The sequence below is a fragment of the Osmia bicornis genome, chromosome 5, assembly GCF_907164935.1.
Source record: "Osmia bicornis bicornis chromosome 5, iOsmBic2.1, whole genome shotgun sequence".
In the NCBI taxonomy this organism is placed as follows: domain Eukaryota; kingdom Metazoa; phylum Arthropoda; class Insecta; order Hymenoptera; family Megachilidae; genus Osmia; species Osmia bicornis.
In genome coordinates this window covers 8,900,835-8,922,288 of record NC_060220.1, presented here as the reverse complement: position 1 = coordinate 8,922,288, position 21,454 = coordinate 8,900,835, and the positions used below count along the sequence as shown (strand labels likewise).

Here is a 21,454-nt window from a genome sequence, read left to right as displayed (position 1 = left end):
TTCAAACTTTTTCAACTTCCTGTATTTCCTAATGACACTTTCTATGGAAGCTCGTTAATCATCTTATCATCAATCGCTGTTTGCTTTGCGATGCTTCGACGAGATTATTCTCGTTCACAGGGAGACTAAAAATTCCTCCAAATGTCAAGCTCCTGACGTTAAATTATACGCGTCATTAGCGCTAATGTCCCATCGCTTTTCCACCCACGTTTATCGGATCCTCCGCCGATCGATAGACTCGTTAGACGTTTCAATCGTCGTTATTTAATTTCAAAATCGACGTCGACAATCTCGTATTTTCGGATCTCTGTTAAAAATAATAACCTTTCAGATCCGTAAAATCGGTTATCGCGAGACAAGGAAACGGAAGCGAAGGAGAGACAGGCGCGCGTGTGTAGGTGGGCAGGTGGGAATCAGGATAAAAAGCCGGCTGCTCGTCGGGTCAATAAACGTGATTAGCTTGTCCAAGAGCGTGTAGGCGTGACACGTGAGTCGGTGTGGCAAGGATGCATACGCAGGGGATCGGATAAATCACGCCAACCCTGTGGAACGTGTAATAAGACTTGGCTCGCGCCACCGTTTAATTAGCGATTGATTAGATAGCGGGCGGAAAGATGAATGCGCCACGAGATAGCGGCCTGATTCGATGTAAAGCGTTGTTTAATCGTGGATCAGGATTAACGCGCGCCTCGGCTGTAAATGAAATACAGCCGAAGGCTATGTTTTTCCCCAAGGTAAATTCAACATGCCCTGTTTAACGTCTGACGAGTTTATTCGCCGGAGAAATCGGGTTAACGGCGTGCACCGAAGTCAAGGTACTTCTTCAATTGTTTGCCTAAATAAAAGAATGCTTACGGTTCTGGAAGTTCTCGATTATTAGTCATCCGGGAAGCTCTACGAAGGTTGCCGTAGTTGTCGCAATCGCTCCGATTGCCTTATTTGTTCTCCCGAGAGGGTGTCAAGGGGTGTCGAATCGGTACGTTGGCTCTCGAGGGTGTGCGACAAAGCGCGAGCGCGTAAATATTTGAAGAAAATCTTGCAGAAAGATTCGAAAATTATAAATCAACGTCGTCGAACGCATCAGCTGTTGCGGCACGATTTCACTCGTGTGGCACGGTTATTACGCGACGCCACTTAGAAAGTTTGCACCCTGTTGGAAGGGTGACAATAGTCTGTAAATAGGACACGAGTTTCCCGCAACGTGGAACATCTGTCCGCGAAACCAATTTCGATATCGTGTCACCAATTTCTGTGATCGGTGGCCTCCGAACTTTAACGACAAAGGTGGGTGTTTTTGGAAACATGGGTTTTGTTCAGAAAAAATGTTATTAAATTTCGTGAAGAAAGTAAGTTAATAGAAAAAGAAGCAAGCGTTCAACTGATCGGAGAAGACGTGAGTCAGAATCGGTCGGGATTCGTGCGTGGCCCATTAGGAGTTCGGCAAAGAGAGAAAACGATGAAAGACATGGTTGGCATGGGTCAGTAGACAGGACAGGAAGGCCAGCGTGATATTCGATAGGAGGGATCGCGTGCGCGGGGTGGCTGGTGCCACCCTAACGTGGCACGTGGGGCGCTACCAGGTGTTGCCTAGACGTCGCGCGTCGGGTCGATGCCGAACGTTGGCGCATGTGCGACTCCCCTCTACCCCAGCTTGCCTAACCCTCGCGGACCTTTCCACCCCTCCATCTAGCCGACATTCTCGTTTTCTACCTTCTACAGCTCCCCCTCCCTTCTCCTCCCATTTTGCACAAGGGGAGATAGAACTACCCTCCTGCCACGTCTCACCCCCGAACGCGCACCAACACAAACAGTGAGCTACCAACAAGTTCGCGTCGCGTATCGCCGACATAGCGTCACCACTATGCAGCCAATCTTCCATAGGAATTACCATTGCCCTCCCCCCTTGGGAGTTTGCACACTCGTCGCGGAGCTAGGAAGGAGGCCGGTGCCCGTGGCACCCTAGCCAGCTGTTTTCTCTTCCGTTTTCCATGTCTACGTTCGACACGGGCTCGAATCGTGCCACGACCACCACCTACCTCCACCAGTCCCTCCCCCTTTCCTAACGTTTCGAGGCTTGTTTCTTTTTTTTGCCCGACAGAGTTCACTAACCTCCTTTGGACACGGCCGGATTCGAACGAGCTGAATTTATGGGCAAACGGTGGCCGGGAATATCGAATTGATCGAATTTTATATTTTAGAAATAGATAGAGTCGTCGAAGCTGGGATTAAAATTCGAGTTCGTACAAACTGTTCTACGAAGTGCCGTGGAAGAATCAAGGATAACAGAGTCATCGTCGAATCGTTATCCCATTTGAGAAAGCAACTCATCGATTCAGAAGCAGCGGACTGTGGCCACGCCAATGGGGATGCACACACGCGTGTACCGCGCAAACGTGAAGCCCGCGCGCGCACGCAATGAAAAGGCCTGCAGGAATCGAGAACTAGCATCGGCAGCCTCGAGGGGTTGCGCAGCCATCCCTTGCTTCGGCATAAACCATCAGCAGCAGCAGCAGCAGCAGCAGCAACGACGGCGATGGCAGCGCCGCTCCGTGATGCTGACTCAAGGGGTGAGCCGCAACGGAGGGGCGACGGGGGGGTTGCTGGTTCAGTAAAGGTCAGAGGGAGAAGCGGCAACAGTCGGTGCCGCGCGACGAGGAGAGTAGATAAACGTACGGTAGGGGATAAGCAGCGGAGCGGCAGCGCCACCGACTAAACAGTCGCACCCCGTCGTTGTGATCGTATTCGAGGGCACCCCCTGTCACTGGCGAGAGCCGCGACAGGGAGCGACCGAGAGAGTATTTGGACAGACAGACAGACGGACGGACGGACGGACGGACAGACGGTCAGTCAGTCAGTCAGTCAGTCAGTCGGTCCACTCAGCCAGCCAGCGGATAAGTTTAATCGTGTTGCACCGAAGGGACTGAAGAAGCACGGTGAACGGACAAAAAAAAAACAAAGAGGAACGACGTCCAGCTACGGCAGAAGTAACCGGAAACGAAGGGGATAACTAACGAAAGAAGAAACAAACGAGTCGTCAGTAAGCAGAGTAGAGAGTAGTAGTTTCTAGGGGGTAGTGCGGTGTGTAGCGAATACGGGGAATAAAAGTAATCGCTAGTTAGGAAAAGGGGTGAGGCTGAGAAAGTCGAGGAGGGTTCTCTGGTGCGAACAGGCTGGCATGGTGGCGGTGCATCCTACGAAGGAGCTGCCCTCGCTGTGCCGATGACGAGGCTGCAGATCACGCCCCAACGTGAGCAAGGAAGGACGAAGAGGAAGCCGCAGCAGGCACCGTCTACGGATACCCTGATCCCATCAGAGGTAAACAGGCTACAGATACGGACGGCGCTGAGTGACGGACGGCGGCGACGGAGACGACGGCGTCGCAACGTAGACGACCACCAGGTCGTCGCGGTCGACGTATCGTGTAACGGGGAACGGGAGAAGAAGAGCGGCGATAGTGGTGCCGGTGGCGGGCTAGTCGCGGGCATCCTTCGGATCGACTCGGTCGATCGGTACGAAGTTGGTGGTGCGTTTCGTGCGATACGTGAGGGTGTTGCTAGTGGTGTAACGAAAAATCCGGAGGTTTCTCGTGACAGGGATACTTGGTCGGGCAGGTCGGCTGATCGGGTCCTGGTGGACGAAGGACAGGACGTCGATCACCACCAGCACCGTCAACATGCCGCGTTGCCTCATGGCCAAGAAATGGAAGGCCTATCCTTGGCCGGATCGCGTGGACGATCCACAGGAGGAGGAAAACGATCCTTCGGCTATGCTTCAGGAACAGACGTCCCCGAGTCATACGGGGATTCAACAGATATCCGCCACGATGGAGAAACGGCAGCACAGGCATGAGCCGGAAGACGAGGAGATCGACGTGGTCGGGGACACGGATAGCAGGCAGGTCGATCATCAGCAGACCTGTTGGGGTCCGCACAGTCCTACCGCTGGTGCCACTGCACCTAGCCCACCGCCTCTCAACGCCTCCGGCGCTCTTTACTATCATGGTGAGTAACCTTCGATGTTATTGATTACCCTCCGAAACACACACACTCTCTCTCTCTCTCACGACCATTTATCCATCGAGATAAGCATGTCAACTCTAATCTCTCTTAATATAAAATTCCACGTGTAGGCTTGGCTTGCTACAATCTTCTCGTCCGTATCAGATAAACAACTCATAGGAGCAATAGTCATCATCATCCTATCCATTTATATCCCATCGTGCCACGCCCAACATTTGTCCAGATTCGTCGAGTCTAATCTGACTTGTCGATCGTGTAAGATGAAAACCTCTTCTCCCGCTTGGATTTTTATCCCCGATTGAGATTCGACCTTCGGAGTCTGGCCATGCGTGGCTCGCCACGGGGCTGACACACCCGCCGATTGGACGATCGTCTGTGCTATAGAGAAATTGCGGTAGTCGTCTGCTATGATAACACGGTACACCTCCAATCGTAGCCAAATATCAGCCAAACAATATGTATCTCCTTCTTCTTTTCCTTCGATTAATGATTTTTCTCGGCTGACCGTCCGATGAATTCTGGCCATGCGTCGCATACATACATACACACACACACACAGGTTCTCGGTGACACACCCGCCAGGCCGATCGTTGATTCTACTGCGGATCTTTGGGTGGATCGAAGCAAAGGGGAGGAATGATTCCTCTTTTTTTTCTTTCCTCTCTCGCCCGTCCCATTTGGGTCACGTTCCTTTTACGAACAAAGCTTTCGCTACCTTTCTCCCCGTTTTTCTCTATAAAACTATCTGTCTCGTGCAAACGAGGACACAGGAATTTCGGTATCTCTACTTTCGACTTGCTTGTTGCGCGCGATTAGAGATCGCAACAATGTTGTCCTATTTTTCTGCGCGATGGCGAGCCTGGTGCCGTTAGCATCGCGCTATGGGACACTGTTGCTCGCGCAACAGGAACGAGCCCGGTTTCTATTTCGTCGTTCGAGATTTGAATTTCAATAGAGATTGTATCGGGCCGGTTAATTGTAATGCAGGAATTATGATAGCATTGAAAGGAAAATTCTTTTCACAGCTATTTGGGTCAGGTTCCTTTGTCGAACGACGCTACCTGGCGATTCTTTTACGCTGCCGGCTTAAGAGTTCCAGATGAAAACGAGCAGTTTTCGCGAAATTTAGGACGCGTACCATTCAGAATAAAGAGAGGATATTCGCTACCAACGAGAATCGAGAAACAAGCTTTTGTAGTTGAAATTAAGGAGATGACTGAAATGTTTAGATAATAGAATCTTTCGATAAAATTAATTCTTCGGTTCGAAATATTCACTTGACACATGTTGAACGCATTCCACAAGTTGTACCACAAAATGGATACCTTCGATTAATTTTTAATCAAACACAAACTTTCGTCGTTCAAAGGTGATCTAATTTATCGAAATATTTAAAGATACCTAATACAGATGATTAGTTTTAATTTTCATGTAATTATCTTTTAATTGATTATTCAACGTTCCTCTCTAAACTACCTCGTTTGGTGACACACTAATGATTTAACGTTTCACGACATTCACGACATTTTAGCTAATCGTATTAGGTGGCCGGTTGTTGCGAAAAATAACGTGCGAGAGCAGCTGTTAATTGAATTCCGTTATCGATTCTGACCGTCGGGTCTTTAACATGGCGCGAAGCGTTATGTAACACGTGTACTCGTTCCACGAGGCTAAAAGTTGGACCTTGCAACAAAAGTCAACCAATTTTCACTATTTTTTTTTAAATGCTCTGTAAATCAATTTTGCAACCGTGTATAAAGTACATTTTTCATTTAACCTTCGAACATTTTCAAACTTCTCGAAAATCTCATTTTAATCCTTTGATAACCGATGTAATAAATTTGTGATTTCGATAAGTATCAGTAATTTAACTTCGTTTCAACAGATACCGTGTGCATAATTTTCCTATGAAATCTTTTATTACTGGAAATAATAGGGCACGAACGGTTCCGTTTCGTTTCGTTTCGTTCGATTTTATGCATCGTCGAATACGACCTTGCACGTCGAGATGAGAATTCAGGTCGAAAAATATGTAAGAACGACGTGGCATCGATTAAACGGCTTCCTTTTGCTGTGACTACTACGCAAATAACGAACGGTACTTTCTTTGTAGTAGTCACGTAATACTTCATTGTACGGGCTCGCTGTTACTTCTTTTAATTCCATGTTAATGATTAAGTATTCCTGCAACGAGGGGGGGTGCTCGCGACCCAAATTAATAAATTAGCACTGGTGACTGGTACAGTGGAAATAACCGTGCCTAGTACGACAAGGATACCATTTCGACGGTCGTTTGTTTTATGCAATCAATGGCAATCGTAATTTTTCAACTTGCTACAAAATAATCAGTCCATCGAATTTCTTCAATTTTCCTCAAGTTTCTATTAGCAGAAAGTAAAGTTCGAAAGCCTGGATGTTGCAGGGAATGAGTTTGCGCAACGCTCGAGGAATGTTCGAGGCGCGCAGAGGGTGTCTCGGGCAGGGTTCGCTTGGCGATAATGAGGCTGAGGCAATTAGCGAATCCGGCGACACGATTTTCAAGCGCCACCCAATCGTACAAAGTTTCGATGCGGTCTTTTGCGTTTCATAACACAATCTGTTGCAATTCTTATTACACTAATCCCTCCTTTCATATGGTATTATTTTTACCCTCTTTACATGGTCGAGAATGAAACGAATGTAAGGGAATTCATATCGAACGCGTTAAAAAAAATTCGAATTAAACGTTAACCCTTTTCGGGGCGAATTTAAAGGACACTGGACGCTCTGTATAGCTCAACTCTTTTTCAAGTAGTATAGGTAGTCGCGATCGGGCCATCTTCCGCGCCAAGTGCAGGCTATCAATCACGCGAAACATGCTGCAATCTTTGTACACATACCATGAAACGCAATTACGTTCTTGCACAGTATCGAACACTAGGATTCCTATCAATTTCAATTCGGTTTTGTTCGAGCATCCCGATCGTCCGCCGTTCGAAACGATCGACGAGCAACAATAGCAAAAGGACCTTACGTCGCCCTTTGAAAAGGCTAGAATCAACAGACTCGTGGGAGCGTGCTGAGCGTTCATTCGACATTATTGATTCTCACCCTCTCCTCCAACCCCTCTCTACTTCACCATCCCTTCTCTTTCATTCTTTGTCCCTCTCACTCTCTCTAGGCCGTTGATGAAATGTACTTCCAGACACGGCCACTCTTCTTTCCCTCTGTGTTGACTTCCTTTTATTTCAGCCAATAATAGATGCGCGTCGGTTGATCGATCGCCAGCACAGTTTTCTGATTTATTGCTGTCACGAAGACCACCCTTGCGACACCCCTGGCACCCCCTCGAGGGATCCGAGACCCTTTGCGATTCGTCAAAGTGGTTGCTTCTTTATATTTTATTTTTTCCACAGAATCACTGAATTTTACGTGAGAATTTTTCATAATTTCTGATGATCGCTCGATTAACACTTTGATTCTTCTTTTTCTTGCCTTGTTAATTATTCGTGGAGGGCGTAGCTGGATGATCGGAATAGGGTAAACGACCCCGGATAAAAAAATAATTCCTATGCGATACGTCGATCGCAACCGCGTTTCTCAGCTCGACGATGGTAAAAAATGAAGGAGAGCTAGCGGTATTGTTTCACCGGGACGGATGGAAGATTTTTCCTCGCTGGAAAGAGTCGCAGCTGACGGAACAGAAGGGAAGCGACACGCTCGACAATTTCACCGTTCTGTCGTGTTCAGGGCCCGTTCGCAACAATGCGAAATGTCGCGTTACATTGTCGCAGCGAGGGTATCGATCGTGTCCGGTGGAAAGCAACAACGAGCCATCGAAGGCTAACTGTCGCGTGTCCTTTCGCGTGGACAACGGCAATAAAAAGAAGGGCTGCCCGTTTATGTCGTTCGAGTGGATATTAAGCCGAGTACACATTGAACGAGCCTGTGCAAACGTCACGGTGTTTTTCACCCTTTAACCGGTGAATTCTTTGAAGGTACGATTGAAATCGTGACTTGAAATCTTATTCGTTTTCACATCGTGAAAAGCAGGAGTCGCGTTATGAAATTAAGCGACGTTCTCAAGGGAGGAAAGAAAAATGTGGAGTGGAGAATATTGAATGCAACAGATACTTTACATAGTATTACGCAAATCCTTCTTACCCTCTCTTACGCACAGGGAGTACTTTTTCTGTGTCGTTTTCTCGTTAATAAACGCATATGGCGTGAGCAGCTGACGTGTACCGGCAACAGGAAATGAAACGGCGTGGCGCACCGGTTTCGTGTGATTCACGAATTCAAATATTCATGGCTAGAACCAGGGGGGGTTTAGAAGCACCGGATGACCAAGAAACGGGGTGGAAAGAAGGAACGTCGCGTTATCGGTGGCCTTTCATTTTCGACATCGCAACGTTTCGTTCCACTCGAGAAAATCCTCGAGGGATAATTAAAAGCTGTTATTTCGAAGCCTTCGCTGCCGTTTTATATTCTGTTCGTTGGTCCTGAAAATGCTTCACCTCGTGATATTAATTTTTCAAGAATTTTTTTCAATTCTCCGAGCACTCGTTGAAAATTGAAGAGAAACCTTCGATCTGCATTATTCATTAGCGCAGCCTCTAATCAGCTCTGAATTCCCTATTAAGTCTGATTGAGCGTATATCCCTCATTAATTAATATTCAACGTTAATTTTAGCCCCCTCGATACGGAACGAGCCAATTCGTTAACTGTATCAACACGCTGAGCTTGGTAATTTCAATCCTGTCCTGTAACCGATAATTTACACCACAATAAGTTTGCGAGATTCAAAGGCAATCATAATTAATCAACTCGTTTGCAGAATCTTGGATCTCCTAATCTTGTGTGCAGGATTACCCTTTCTGATCCCAGGATGTAGATTAATTAGAGGACGTAAGATGGAAATCCTCAAAATCCCAGTTTAGTTAATTAATCCCTCCCTTTTATCAGAAGCTGTGGATTAACCGCGCGAATAAATCAATAATAAATCACACTTCCCTATTCGTGATCCATCCGCCTTATCCACGGTTGGCCGATTACATTATAAAATAATATTTTGCGCAGGTTACACGCACGAATCGTGGATCAACCACGAGGAGCCGCCAAAATACGCGACCCTGCGTTCGGCAGCGGAGCTGGCCCGACCGGTGGTCCCGTCTCCTCCGCCTCCAGCCGCGCAGCAGGAGCTGCCGGTGGTGGTGACCGGGTCCAGTTTGCACCAACCACACCCAGTAGCCCCAACGACCACCCCTTCGTCGTCCGCGTCGTTGAGTCTACCTCCTAGAAAAAGCCTGTCCATGTGTTTCACCAGCACCGGGACAGCTCTCTCGCTGCCCCCGAAGAAGAAGGACATCTACCGACCCTATAGCCTTCAGCCAACATCGGAGATCCGGACGTCGGCCGAGGAGGATCTGTCAGCCGCGCAGGCGATCCTCGACCTGAGCGCGTCACCGGCTGCGCCCACGCACTCGGTCTTCATTCACACGCTATCACCACCGCCGCCACCGCCGCCGCCGCCAACAGCGCCAACGGCGCCTAGCGCTGCGACGGCCGGCCAGCTGCAGCCGGCACAGCAGCAGCCTATACCCGTGTCGGTGCTGGTCCCGGTACCTAGCTCGCAGACCAGCCAGCTGCGACAACAAGAACAGACGCCGCAACCTCAGTCACCTGCCACCGCCGAGGCGAACGCAGGCAACTGCTCCGCTGGTAGAGATGGGTGAGTATCCGTATACTGATCGTTGCAATGGATCGTATGTTGGTCACAGATACAGGGGGGACACATAAGGCGTTAGGTGTGTTGGATGAACGCGATTCGATGTTTGCTGTCTCGCTTCTGTATACGATCGCTTGTTGAGTGTGTTGATTGGTCGTTTCTCATTGTCAGTGTTGCATGTTACTTTCCTGGGGTATCGTTTGATGTTTGATGGGGTCAGCGAAGTAATGAAAAAGGGCACGGATACGAAGGAGATTCCTCGTTCCTACATCCAAAATCCTTCGAAATCGGCTGCCTGTCCGTGCCCGGTAACGATGAATCCTCGAGTCCGTCCTAGATCACAGGCACTCGACGGGCTAGCAGCCTTCAGTTACCACTTGATCCTTGATCCAACAGCAGCAGTGGCAGTAGCAAGACGGTCGCGTACACGTACGAGGCTTTCTTCGTGTCGGACGGCCGGTCGAAGCGTCGTGGGAACAGCACTAACGGCGCCGCGGTGCCCGACAAGGAGGCTACCCAACCGGACAGGCCGAAGTTCACCTGTACCGAGTGCGGTAAGCAGTACGCCACCTCCTCGAACCTGTCCCGGCACAAGCAGACCCATCGCAGCCTAGACTCTCAATCGGCGAAGAAGTGCATCCATTGTGGCAAGGCGTACGTGAGCATGCCAGCTCTGGCGATGCACGTGTTGACCCACAAGTTGGCTCACAGTTGCGGCGTATGCGGCAAGATGTTCTCCAGGCCTTGGTTACTGCAAGGTCATCTCAGAAGTCACACAGGGGAGAAACCTTACGGGTGCGCGCATTGCGGCAAAGCGTTCGCCGATCGTTCGAACCTCCGCGCCCACATGCAGACGCACTCGGCGGACAAAAATTACGAGTGCTCCCGATGTCACAAGACGTTCGCGTTGAAATCGTACTTGAACAAACACCTGGAGTCCGCTTGCCTACGCGACGACGAGATACCGCCGCAGCAAGCGGCCGGCAGCAACAGCAACAACGCGACGCAACACCAGCAGAGCAACAACCGTGGTTTGTAGCAGCGCTTCGACGACGCGAACGCGATCATCACCAGACGCCCGGACGTCCTTAGCGAGTCTAAGGAGAGCTAGCGGTCGTTCCCGGCCACTGCCGGTTAACAGCCGGGCTTTCGAGGAAATCAGCAGGACGAGGATAAACGCATAAGGTTTGCCGTAGGTTTTAAGTAGAAAAGTGCCAGTAGTGAATTTCGGGAATAGAGAAGTAAACCGTGAGATGTAGAGTAAAAAGAAAAAAAGAAAAAAGAAAAGACGAGGCAGGGGAAGGAGGAGATCGAACGAACGAAGAGTTAGAGGAGGTGTCGGCTTCGTAAAATAATGTCTAACATTAATAAAAACGTCCAATAATGTTAAGTCTTAAAAAAAAAAAGGGGGAAAAAAGGAGAAACAAAACGAGAGAAACGAGAACAGAGAACACGTCGAACGGTGACGTCCACACTGCAGTCTAGTCACTCTAGTCGATTATACCTAATACATTATGATATTATATTATTATATATTATATATTATATTATATTATTATTATTATATATATATAGTATATTTACTAGCGCGTACGGTTCTAGTCGCGAGCTCGTTACGGAGACACTATTTATTGATAATTTAGCTGCCTAATGAAAAAAAAAGAAAATAAAACTCTTCGATGCTTGAAAATATACCAAAAAAAGAACACACATACACACACATAAACGACATACATACAACATGGGGAGATACGTCAGTACTTGAAAAAAAGATGCAATAATGATAAATGATAACGTGATTTCCAGCCGATTTTCGATTCATCCCTTAACATTCGATGCACCCATCGACGCCGTTCGTGAACGTCTCGCGAGAATCGAATCGCGTCGAAAGAACGATCGTCGCTAGCTGGTACGCACATCCATCACCCCGAAACTCATTTTACCGAAAATTCAGACCCTATCGACCCCGTTCGCACGTTCCTCTTCGATGGATCCTTCGGTGGACCACGTTATATTCGACCAGGGGTCGATCTCACGGTGGATGTACCTTAATCCCGTGAACAAAATTCACGTTATTTTTATTCCACGGTGTACATTATGTAAATAAGATAATGGTTCACTTATCGAAAGTGGATGTTTAATAATTTCCTTTCTGCGATGCTACACGAACGAATACAAAGTGAAAAAGAAAAAGGAAATTCAAGATTCACACGGACACAGAGACACAAACACGTAGGGCAAAATGAACACAAGCGTATATTTAGAGCAAATTCAAGTAATAGATGCGTAAACATTGTTATACACATATTTTATAGAAGCAATATAACGAGTAAGAAAATAATTAAAAAAAAATAAATAAATAAATAAATAAACCAGTAATAATGACGACGCGTACGGTCAAAAAGCAATGTTTCGACACAACGAATTATATAATTATACATATATAGAGGCGAACATCGAAGTTTAACGCGATGGGAAATTAAAAAAAAAAACAAAAAAAAAACGATGATTTGCTTCGGTATCGAACTTATTCGATCGTCCAACCACGCTCTTCGATCATTTTCGTGATCGTATGTTAAACTGTTCGAGTTTCATGGTTTATTTATTTCACTGTCTCTCTATGCTTAATGAAAAAAAAACAATTTCTTTCGTATTGGTAAGCAAAAGCTATTCCTATTTTAGAATCTAATATATATATATATACATATTTGTATTAGAATGGTTGGATAAAATAATGGGAGCAATCGAGGAATCAGCGACTCAATGATTCGCCTTTTTCACAACACCAAATTTACATTCTTAAGAATTTAGTTACCTAGTAGCGTCACTTTGATATTAGTAATTAACGACTGAATACTAATTAAATAGGTATTATTCGTTCATTTGCTACTCGAGATACGGAAAAATTAATGTGCGCTGTAACCAACGAGAAAGTTGATAATACTAAATCAATCTTTCATGTTTTAATTATTTAAATAGATAGGGGTTAAATTTGTAACGTCGTCCTTAATGAATGAACAACGACGGACAATATTTCTTGTCGTATCGAATATTACATACATCGAATCTTGCTCGTTCATCATCGATTAAACATCGTACATTAGTTAACATCGTTCTTCCAAGTACAACGATTATGGAGAGACAGAGAAATCCAGCCGAGAGACTCGATCATTTTTTTTCAATCGATCGACGTTGCTGTCGAAAGATAGCAACGATTGTACCAGGCCAAATTATTGTAAAAAAAATATTTTACAAAAAAAGAAAAGCGAAGAAATCGCGAGAGAACAAAGAAGAGCGTGGATCAGAGCCAGAAATGGCTCGACGATCCAACGAGTCCTTTTGTAATAATTATTGCCGACAAATAATTACCGCGTTGCATGTACAGAGTAGCCGACCTCTCACCGCCAAAGTAACGAAGCAAAAAAAGAAAAAAATAATGAACTGCAAAAAAGAAAAAAAAAATGAAAAAAAAAATGAGAAAGAACCGAAGCACACGGAGAACAGAAAAACGAACACGATATTCTTTGTTATTTTTCCCCTGGTTGCTTAGACGGTTCGATGGCCCAGAATTCAGAAGAAAAATCTGGTCGATCGAATTTAAATTGATGAGAAAAAAAAGAAGCTTTTCTAGTTTTTTCCTTTAAAGGAAATTGATTTCGTGAGTTGTGTGCCGTGCGTGCAATTGCGATCTCGCGTACGTAAATAACATACGAACGTAGAGCAATAAAGTCCTAAGCAATACTAATTAATTAATTAAAGAAGGAAAGCAATTAATATAAATTAGTAAGTCGATTCGAATAGGAAGAAATGATGGCAGAAACGTTCAGGTGAACGCAAACGAAGCGCACCGTTTGACGCGTGTTTTTTTTTTTTAATTTAAGGCTCGACGTGGACGAGCGACTTTTGTCGTTGAAATTTTGCAATAATATTTTCAAAATGTTATTGAAATTTTAGATATTTGATATCGAATTTAAATGGAATCAAGAAAATTGAAATGAACCTAGGTTGGTTTGGTAGAATGGATGAAGCAAATACCAAATCGAATACTCATTTAGTACCATTCAAAATTAATTAATTATCCATAATCATATTCGAAACTTATTAAAATTATTCTAACGAAATAGTCACTCGTCTGCTCGAGTTCTTTCGCTTCGTTTCTAATTGCATTTATTCTGTCTCAGTTTCATTGTTTTTCATTACTTAATAATATATTTATTTCTTTTTCTCTTACTAATTGTTATCAGTATTATTATTATTATTAGCGTTTGCATCATCGTCGTAATTTATTATTGTCATCGGTATTTATTATATTTATTATTATTATTATTGTGTACTTTATTTATCCTTATATTAAATTCACCTTATTGCGTTGTTGTTAATTGTATTATAATCATCATTTTCTAATTTATCGTTTGTTATTATTGCGCCTGATACAACGATTTTTGTACAACGATCGGTGAAAGAAAATACGTGCAATCCCTGTCGTTTCGTATATTTTCCCGTGAAAAAAAAAAAAAAAAAAATAATGAGAAAGAAAGAAAATGGAACGATCGAGGCTAAAACATTTCGTTGAACCAGTCTCAAGCGTGTACAGTCGTTTTAATCGATAATGTAATCGAACTTCCGGAACGTGGTAATGTACATTATGTACTTGTAGCGTAGAATGTACATTATACGCGTTCTTGTACGTGAAAAAAAAAAAAGATACTCGTATAAGTACTTACACATAATTGTAGTATCTGGTAAACGCGTAGATCGTATCGTGAATTGGTGATTTGTCTGGAAAAAAAAAATAATTTCATTTTTTGATGAATCTTAGAAATTCCAAGGAACGATTGGATCGTATTTTTCTATGATGTTAAATAAAATTAAAAAAAAAAAATAAAATAAAATAAAAAAGAAATTAATCGTGACTCGTCCTCTACGATTAGCTTGCTTCTATGATTATTAATATATTATGAAAGAAAAAGAGAGAAATTGGAAATTGTAAAGATTTGAAATGAAGATTTAGGGGTGTTTGTAATACGTAGATGGTATTGGGAATTTGTGATTCGTCTGGAAACATCATTTTTCGATGATCTTTGAAATTGCAAGGAACGATTGAATCGTATTTTTGTATTCGGTTTATAACGTGAGATATAATGATTGAATCGTGACTCGTTCTCTGTATACTTGATTAGAATACGTTGAAAAAGGGAATGGAAACGAAAAGAAGAAAAAAAAAAAAGATTGATCGTGTTCCAAGTATTTTTTCAAGCGTGTCTCTGGCGAAATATCGAGAGACGTTGATCCTCGATTAAAAAAAGAAACCCGAGGTTGAACGCAAATATTCGATGAGAAAGAAAGAGAGATAGAGGTAAACGTGGGTCGAGTTCAGAGTTCGTTACTGGAAATTGCACCGGTTCGTTAGGGAAGTCTCATGGACAATTAAACTATTTTAATTGACCGGCCGGCGGCGAGGCCATTTCACGTTTGTCGTAACTTCGTGGCGTTATTAACGGCCGAAAGCGATTCTCAAACTAATTAACAGTTCTTTTCCCCTGCATCCCTGGAAAATTCTCCATTTTCCACTGTTTCTTTTCTTCGTTATCGAGCAAATTAAAATCATTTAATTAACATTTCAACGACCGAGCTACCTTCTTACTATTCTTCGAATAAAAATTATTATTAAATCCACGATAATGTTAATTGTATTTTTATACTTCTTTTCTTCTTTCACTCAACACGGTTGGTAGGAACGGTTTACAGGTTTCGCAATTCCTGCTCAATCGATTGGAACGACACGTTAACTATGTAGTCAGGATTGTTTTGATATCGATTACAGGAAACAGAATCAATTTGCAATACTGTATATATTTACCGAAGGCTACAGGTAAGCCAATTGTTCGCTGAGATACACGTGTCAGTTCGAAAACCGTGTATAGTCGCGCTAGATGTATAGTCTACCTGTATAATTCATGAATGAAACAGTCAACAATTACTTAACACACTCGGCGCATTGAATATGAATATACTGATTACGATAATTGCGGTCGTTACATTTGGTGTGACTATTTAATTAGGTGTAATTTCGTTCATTTTCATTGTAAGCCTGGAAAATACATAGCGAGTCGACCAATTATCGTACAATTCAATTCGGTGCTTTGTCCAGTAATGATACGATAAAAAAAATTGACAACTGTCTGAAACGCTCGGCAGCTCAATCCTGTCAATCACGGATTCGTTGTTAATTAGAGATGCTCAAACATGTGTGTACAAAACGTAGATGAGACAGAATGAATACCGTGTATTTATCGATAACGAGTGACGAGGCACGGCAAGTAATTAGAGATAGATATAATCAACGATAAGCGAAGCAATATTTTACGATTATTTCTGTAAATATATTTCGCAAATATTCAACGAAGCGTCGTTTCAAGCGCAACCATTAACAATTTGCATTCGATAAGAAATGATAAGAATAAAATTTAGTAATTATCGTTAACGTGTTTCAAGGAATCTCACGATCTATCGCGTGGATCGATTTTCAGCTGAATTTTCACACCACGAAAACCGGAAGTAGCGACGGTAGAATCTAGCCCTAGTTTGCACAATCCAACTGAGAAGAACTTCATTATTTTCTAGAAAGTAATTAAAAAAAGGAAACACTTTTGTTTCGACAAAAGTACCGACTCTTTCCTCCGCGGCCATTCCTTCTCGAGGACGAGTTCCAATCTTGCCCAGTTGAAAAAAAAAATGGAAAAAAAATTTAAAAAACGCGCGTATCTCTTAAACAGTATATTCTGTATATACCTATCTATTCTAGATCTATATACACTTAAATATTATACATGTATATAATACGTACACGTATGAGAATTTCCTAAAGACACACTCGACAACACACTCTCTTACACCTACACGATTACACGATTAGATCTCTCTCGTGTAAACTCTCTGTAACTTGTGACTAGTCTAATCTTCCTCTAATCGAAGCGATCGTTCTTCGTGCTCGCTAATTCGATCACTATTTCTTGCTTGGAAACTGAGAAGTTGGGAAGTGGGTACAGTAACTTTGGGAAAATTTGCAATTATTCAAAAATACAAAAATTAAAAATTTTGAAAATTTACCATCTGCTTTTTAATTACGAATCACTGTTGCTGTCTCCACCCCTACACCTCTACTTCCGCTGTTCCTTCTACCCTTACCTTAAAGAATTTCTACTCGCGACATGATATTCTTCGTCGCTGTCTGCTCAAATATTGAATTTGTCGAGCAAATCTTCGATCGTGTTCCTGAAACCTCTCGGTTCGATAGAATAATCGACAAGCTCGTCGTCTACCCCTAATCTCTACCCTTGTCAATAATTCTCCAAAAGTGATCGATCAGTCCTGTACAATAAAATCTAAATCATGAATAATCCAATAATTTGTCGAGCTTCCTCGATTATCCCTTACGAATCGTCACGTTTTATCCTAAAAAAAGAAGACTATATTTCTCCCCAACCCAAAACTGTGGATGCAAGAAAAAGTATCTTCGACCAAAACTAAAGGAAACTTCTTTCTTCGAAATTTCAACGCTGAAACGCTTTCTTCTCGCTCGACAGAGCAATCTCGATCTTCGCTGCGAATCGACACCCTTTTCGAAGTCGATTCGTACAAGCGAGACAAGTTGTCTCGTCAGACTGACGCGAACAAACGCGACGGAAAATAAAAAAATAAATAAATAAAAAAGTGGGAACATTCGTTACTTTGTCGCTCGTTTTACTCGTTTAGGTTCTATGAATCGAAGCTTGAAAAGAAGAGAAGAGAGGACAGGAGATCGAGGCTCGTGATTGAAATGCCGGAAGCGAACGAGTAGATATACCGTCAACCCCCAGCTGCATTTTAACGACGAGACTCTCTTAGTTCCGATAGTATCGTTCGCTATATAGGGTGACGCGTTTGAACGATACGCTGAAATCTTCTCGTTTATTCAAAAAAAAAAGATGATATCGACCAACGAAGGAATTCGTCTCGAACGCGTCCCGTTTTGTAATCCTTCCAACGAGAGCCTTGACAGTTTTTTAACTATTCGTTAGTTACCTTAGCGTAAGAGATGAAAGAGGGAGGGGAGGAAATTAGAGAAGAGGTGGGAAGGAACGGTCCACTTTCGAACGACCCTTTGGCTACTTATCATTATTTGATTTTCAAGTGGAATTCCACTGGATTTTAATTGCAAAATAAAATATTAATATTTGTCGATTTGCCAATTTAGAAAAAATTCAAATATCAATACTAATTGACACCAAGAGTTCAATCGAGGCCCAGCCAAAAGAGTTAAGTAGCTAAAGGGTTAACGAACGTCGGTGTTTCTCACCAGACAACAAAATTCCTTTTCTGATCCTAATAATTTAAAGGACGAGAAACAGTGTTGCGAACGACCAGAACGATAGACTATCGTCTACTAAAGACCCGTGTGTCCAGGAAGGAACCGGACATCCGTTGTACCCGCTGTGCAAACGAGTCAAAGATTTGCCCGTTTATTCTTGAGAATCTTCGAATGAAAGAGGCGCCTAATATATATATATATACATCCACACACATGTAGAAATAGTATAGTTTCAGTATACACACACGAGTTATACATAATATATTTTATATAGTTGAAGGGAAAGAAATCTAGAAGGAATAAAGGAATCCGTGTAGCTTCGACTTCCGATAGCATGGAGAACAGTTAGCCACGTATATGAAATAATTATTAAATAAAAAATAAAGCCTCGCACGTTTTCGACAGATTCACAGGTCTCGTTTTTTGCGGCGGCTTCGATGTGGCTGAGATACCTTTAGACTCCGTCGATGATAATAAGATGCGCTTAAATAGCACCATGTCACTTTAGAGAACAATGTGTTCAGGTTTCTAGTTCTAGCGTTAAGTACGTACACACTCTGAGGGCAACTTAGGCTTCCCTTTGTTAGGGAGAAGTGGAGGGGAAAGAATAATCATATTTGCCTATAATGTTTATTTGCAAAGATGGGGGTTTCTGTGTTATGCTGTCCTTAGATTCTTTTAACGCGTTCGCTGCTACCCAGAAAATTTTAGGGACATCATGTGTGCCACTATATCCTAATTCCTACGAGCAACGTCGATTAGGTGCTTCTAGGGTTCCCTAGGATTCTCTTACGGTTATCCCTAGGTTTGCCCAAAATTTTCGTAAGGCCAAAAGCAAATGGTGAAAAGAGTTCTCTTTTCAAGAGGAAAAAGAGTTTTAAGCTTTTCCTGGATCCAAAACAAATATGAGGCTCCTCCCCCCCGCCTTCCCCCTCAACCAAGAAAGGCCTACGTTGCAGCCGAGTGTACACACCAAAAGTAGCCACCGTAAGCGTGTTTTTCACGATCGATCCATCCCGCTCTCACCGGATTCTTACTTACTTTCGCCCGGTTCTCCTTCCAACGCTTGGATTTCGCCTTCCGCTTCCTTATACGCGATCGCGATGACCATCGAAAATGCACGTATCAGGAAATATATATTGCGAAATTCTTCCGATCGTTCTTAATAAATGAATGAAAATCTTCTATTTACAAACTCACGATTACGAAATGAATTCTCGCTGACCCCCAAGCTCTTCGAAGAAACACAGTATCGCAACGATTGTTAATCAATATACGTTTCGTAAAAGGAAGTTCGATTGAGAAAATAACTACGATAGCTTCAGTTCCTCGCGCCATTTAGAGCAATATGCTTTCATTTCTCCTTCGACGAAAGCAGAGGAATCGCGATAGAAAATATTCTACAACTATTTTGATCTACTTTAAAAGGATGCAACGAGGAACAAGTTCGTTCACACGCACACTATTGCATAAACAAGGATTAATAGTACATATATACACTTGTACATCCATAATATATAGACGTATATACATAGAGAATTAAACGAAACTCGACTATTTATCGCCAATTACGGATTGAATATCACTACAATCATTTATAACGTTGTCTCTCTAAGTGATAATTAATTTTAAGTTTATTTTCTTGGAGGATCATAACTTTCTAAATATGGTAGAATTGAAGTTTTCAGGCTCAATAAAAATAGTTATTAACAAGGATGGAAAAATTATCAATGGGCTGATAGGGATTCGGAGTCTAATTAATTAAAATCAGGGCTCCTCGTGTCACTTTAAGTCCCAGTCTACCCCTGGTCATGGAAACGTGGCTCAAGGGGTTGATGGTGGTGTACAATAACCTTCGCATTTATTATTTATAAAAATAAGAATTTGATCACTTAGAGAGACAACGTTATTATCCGTGATCGCTATGGATTCTTTCGGGTCGGCCGCATCCGTTTCCCTTTTGGTTCCCCTTTCTCCGCGTTCTAGTGTAAATAAAAGAACCGCGTAGGGACGATGTAACGATATAAAGAAGTTAGTAGGGTTTAACGATAATAGGGAAAAAAAAAAATATTAAAGGTGAAAACTTTAAAGCGTATAGTATGTAAGAGTCTCACGGGACGAGGTACACTCTGTAAAGTAAGTAACGTTATACTGGCGAGAACTGGGTTCCCAGTCGGGCCAATATTCGATAAATATCGGCGTGATGATCTATTTTCATTTCTCTCTATTTTCCTCGTTCTGTTCGTGATCGTGTAACGATCGTTGCTTATTCTCGGATGTTGCAAGTCTGTCTCGACGTGACATTGCCCGGATTCGTCGGTTTCGAAGAATCGAATTCTCATTCCCTTCGTTTCGTGCATAAAACCTTCACTATTTGTTGTTTTTTAAATTCCCAGTTTCTTCAAAATTTGCTCAATATTCGTAACGCGCTAAATTTGAAGCGCGAAATGTCTAAAAATACATTTTTCAATCTCTCACTGGGTAACTGGGGCAACGATGTACAAGCTTCGCGTACGATTAATCTATAAATGGTAATCGAATCCGGTGACCTGAATCTTAATGAATGAACCCGGAATTAATTGCACGAAAATGACACGGGACGAAGGTGACGAACAGGAAATTCGCGCAGCTTCGCGTGAATCTGATGAATTATACGTTTGAGGGTTAAACGTGATTAAAAGTCGATCGCTTTAACGGTTTCGCCGAGGATCGCGGATAAACAGTGTTGTCGAAGAGCCTTAAACAGAGAGAGAAGGGAACCTGACGGGTAATCAAGTTTATCGTGAACAATTTATGGGGAGGGGGGGAAGATGGAAAAGTTTGTGTTCTCATTACACCCTTTCACCGTGTGTGTAGAATTCAATTTGTTTGGTAATTAAAATGCACAGAGGGTTAGAAAAAGAACTAATTTTTTTCGTTCTAAAAGAAAAGTGAACCACAAAGCGGACATCGGTTTCACGAGTTTTCAGATCGCGTGCAATTCTTCCCCACACGTAACCAAAAAAAGCTCGCATACCAACTCACCACCAATACAGCTGAAACACGAGACACCAAGTGGCTACTCGTGTTGAATGCATATTTTGTGTAGTCGATGTTTGATGTCGAAAGAAAAAAAAAAAATAACATACGAGATTACGTATTAAATGTTCGATTATACTTGGTGTAATACGCAATAAGAAACTTAAGAAGACGCGTCGATAATATTAAACATACGGAACGTTCATTTTTCTTTTTAATTGAAACGACTAGACCATTCGTACGATCGTCGAAACGACAAAGGTTTATCGCGAGCTGAAACACAAATACGTTTCTCGCTCGTGTCTAATCGCATAGATGCTAGTCGTGTCAGGTGAAAAGCAATACTCGATCGTAGAATA

General features: G+C 43.0%; 1 protein-coding gene across 2 annotated transcripts; it reads left to right on the top strand.

Moving 5' to 3' along the window:
- Window positions 1–3,656: 3,656 nt before the first annotated feature.
- Window positions 3,657–14,000, top strand: LOC114872310 (transcriptional repressor scratch 2). 2 transcript variants are annotated; one of them, XM_029179400.2, is made up of 3 exons: window positions 3,657–4,001; window positions 9,079–9,730; window positions 10,127–14,000. In XM_029179400.2, the coding sequence occupies exons 1-3, from the start codon at window positions 3,674–3,676 to the stop codon at window positions 10,764–10,766; spliced, it is 1,620 nt and encodes a 539-aa protein (XP_029035233.1). In that variant the 5' UTR covers window positions 3,657–3,673; the 3' UTR covers window positions 10,767–14,000. The 2 variants fall into 2 exon arrangements, with proteins under 2 accessions (XP_029035233.1, XP_029035232.1); XM_029179399.2 differs by having other exon boundaries at window positions 10,124–14,000.
- The last annotated feature ends 7,454 nt before the right edge of the window (window positions 14,001–21,454 follow it).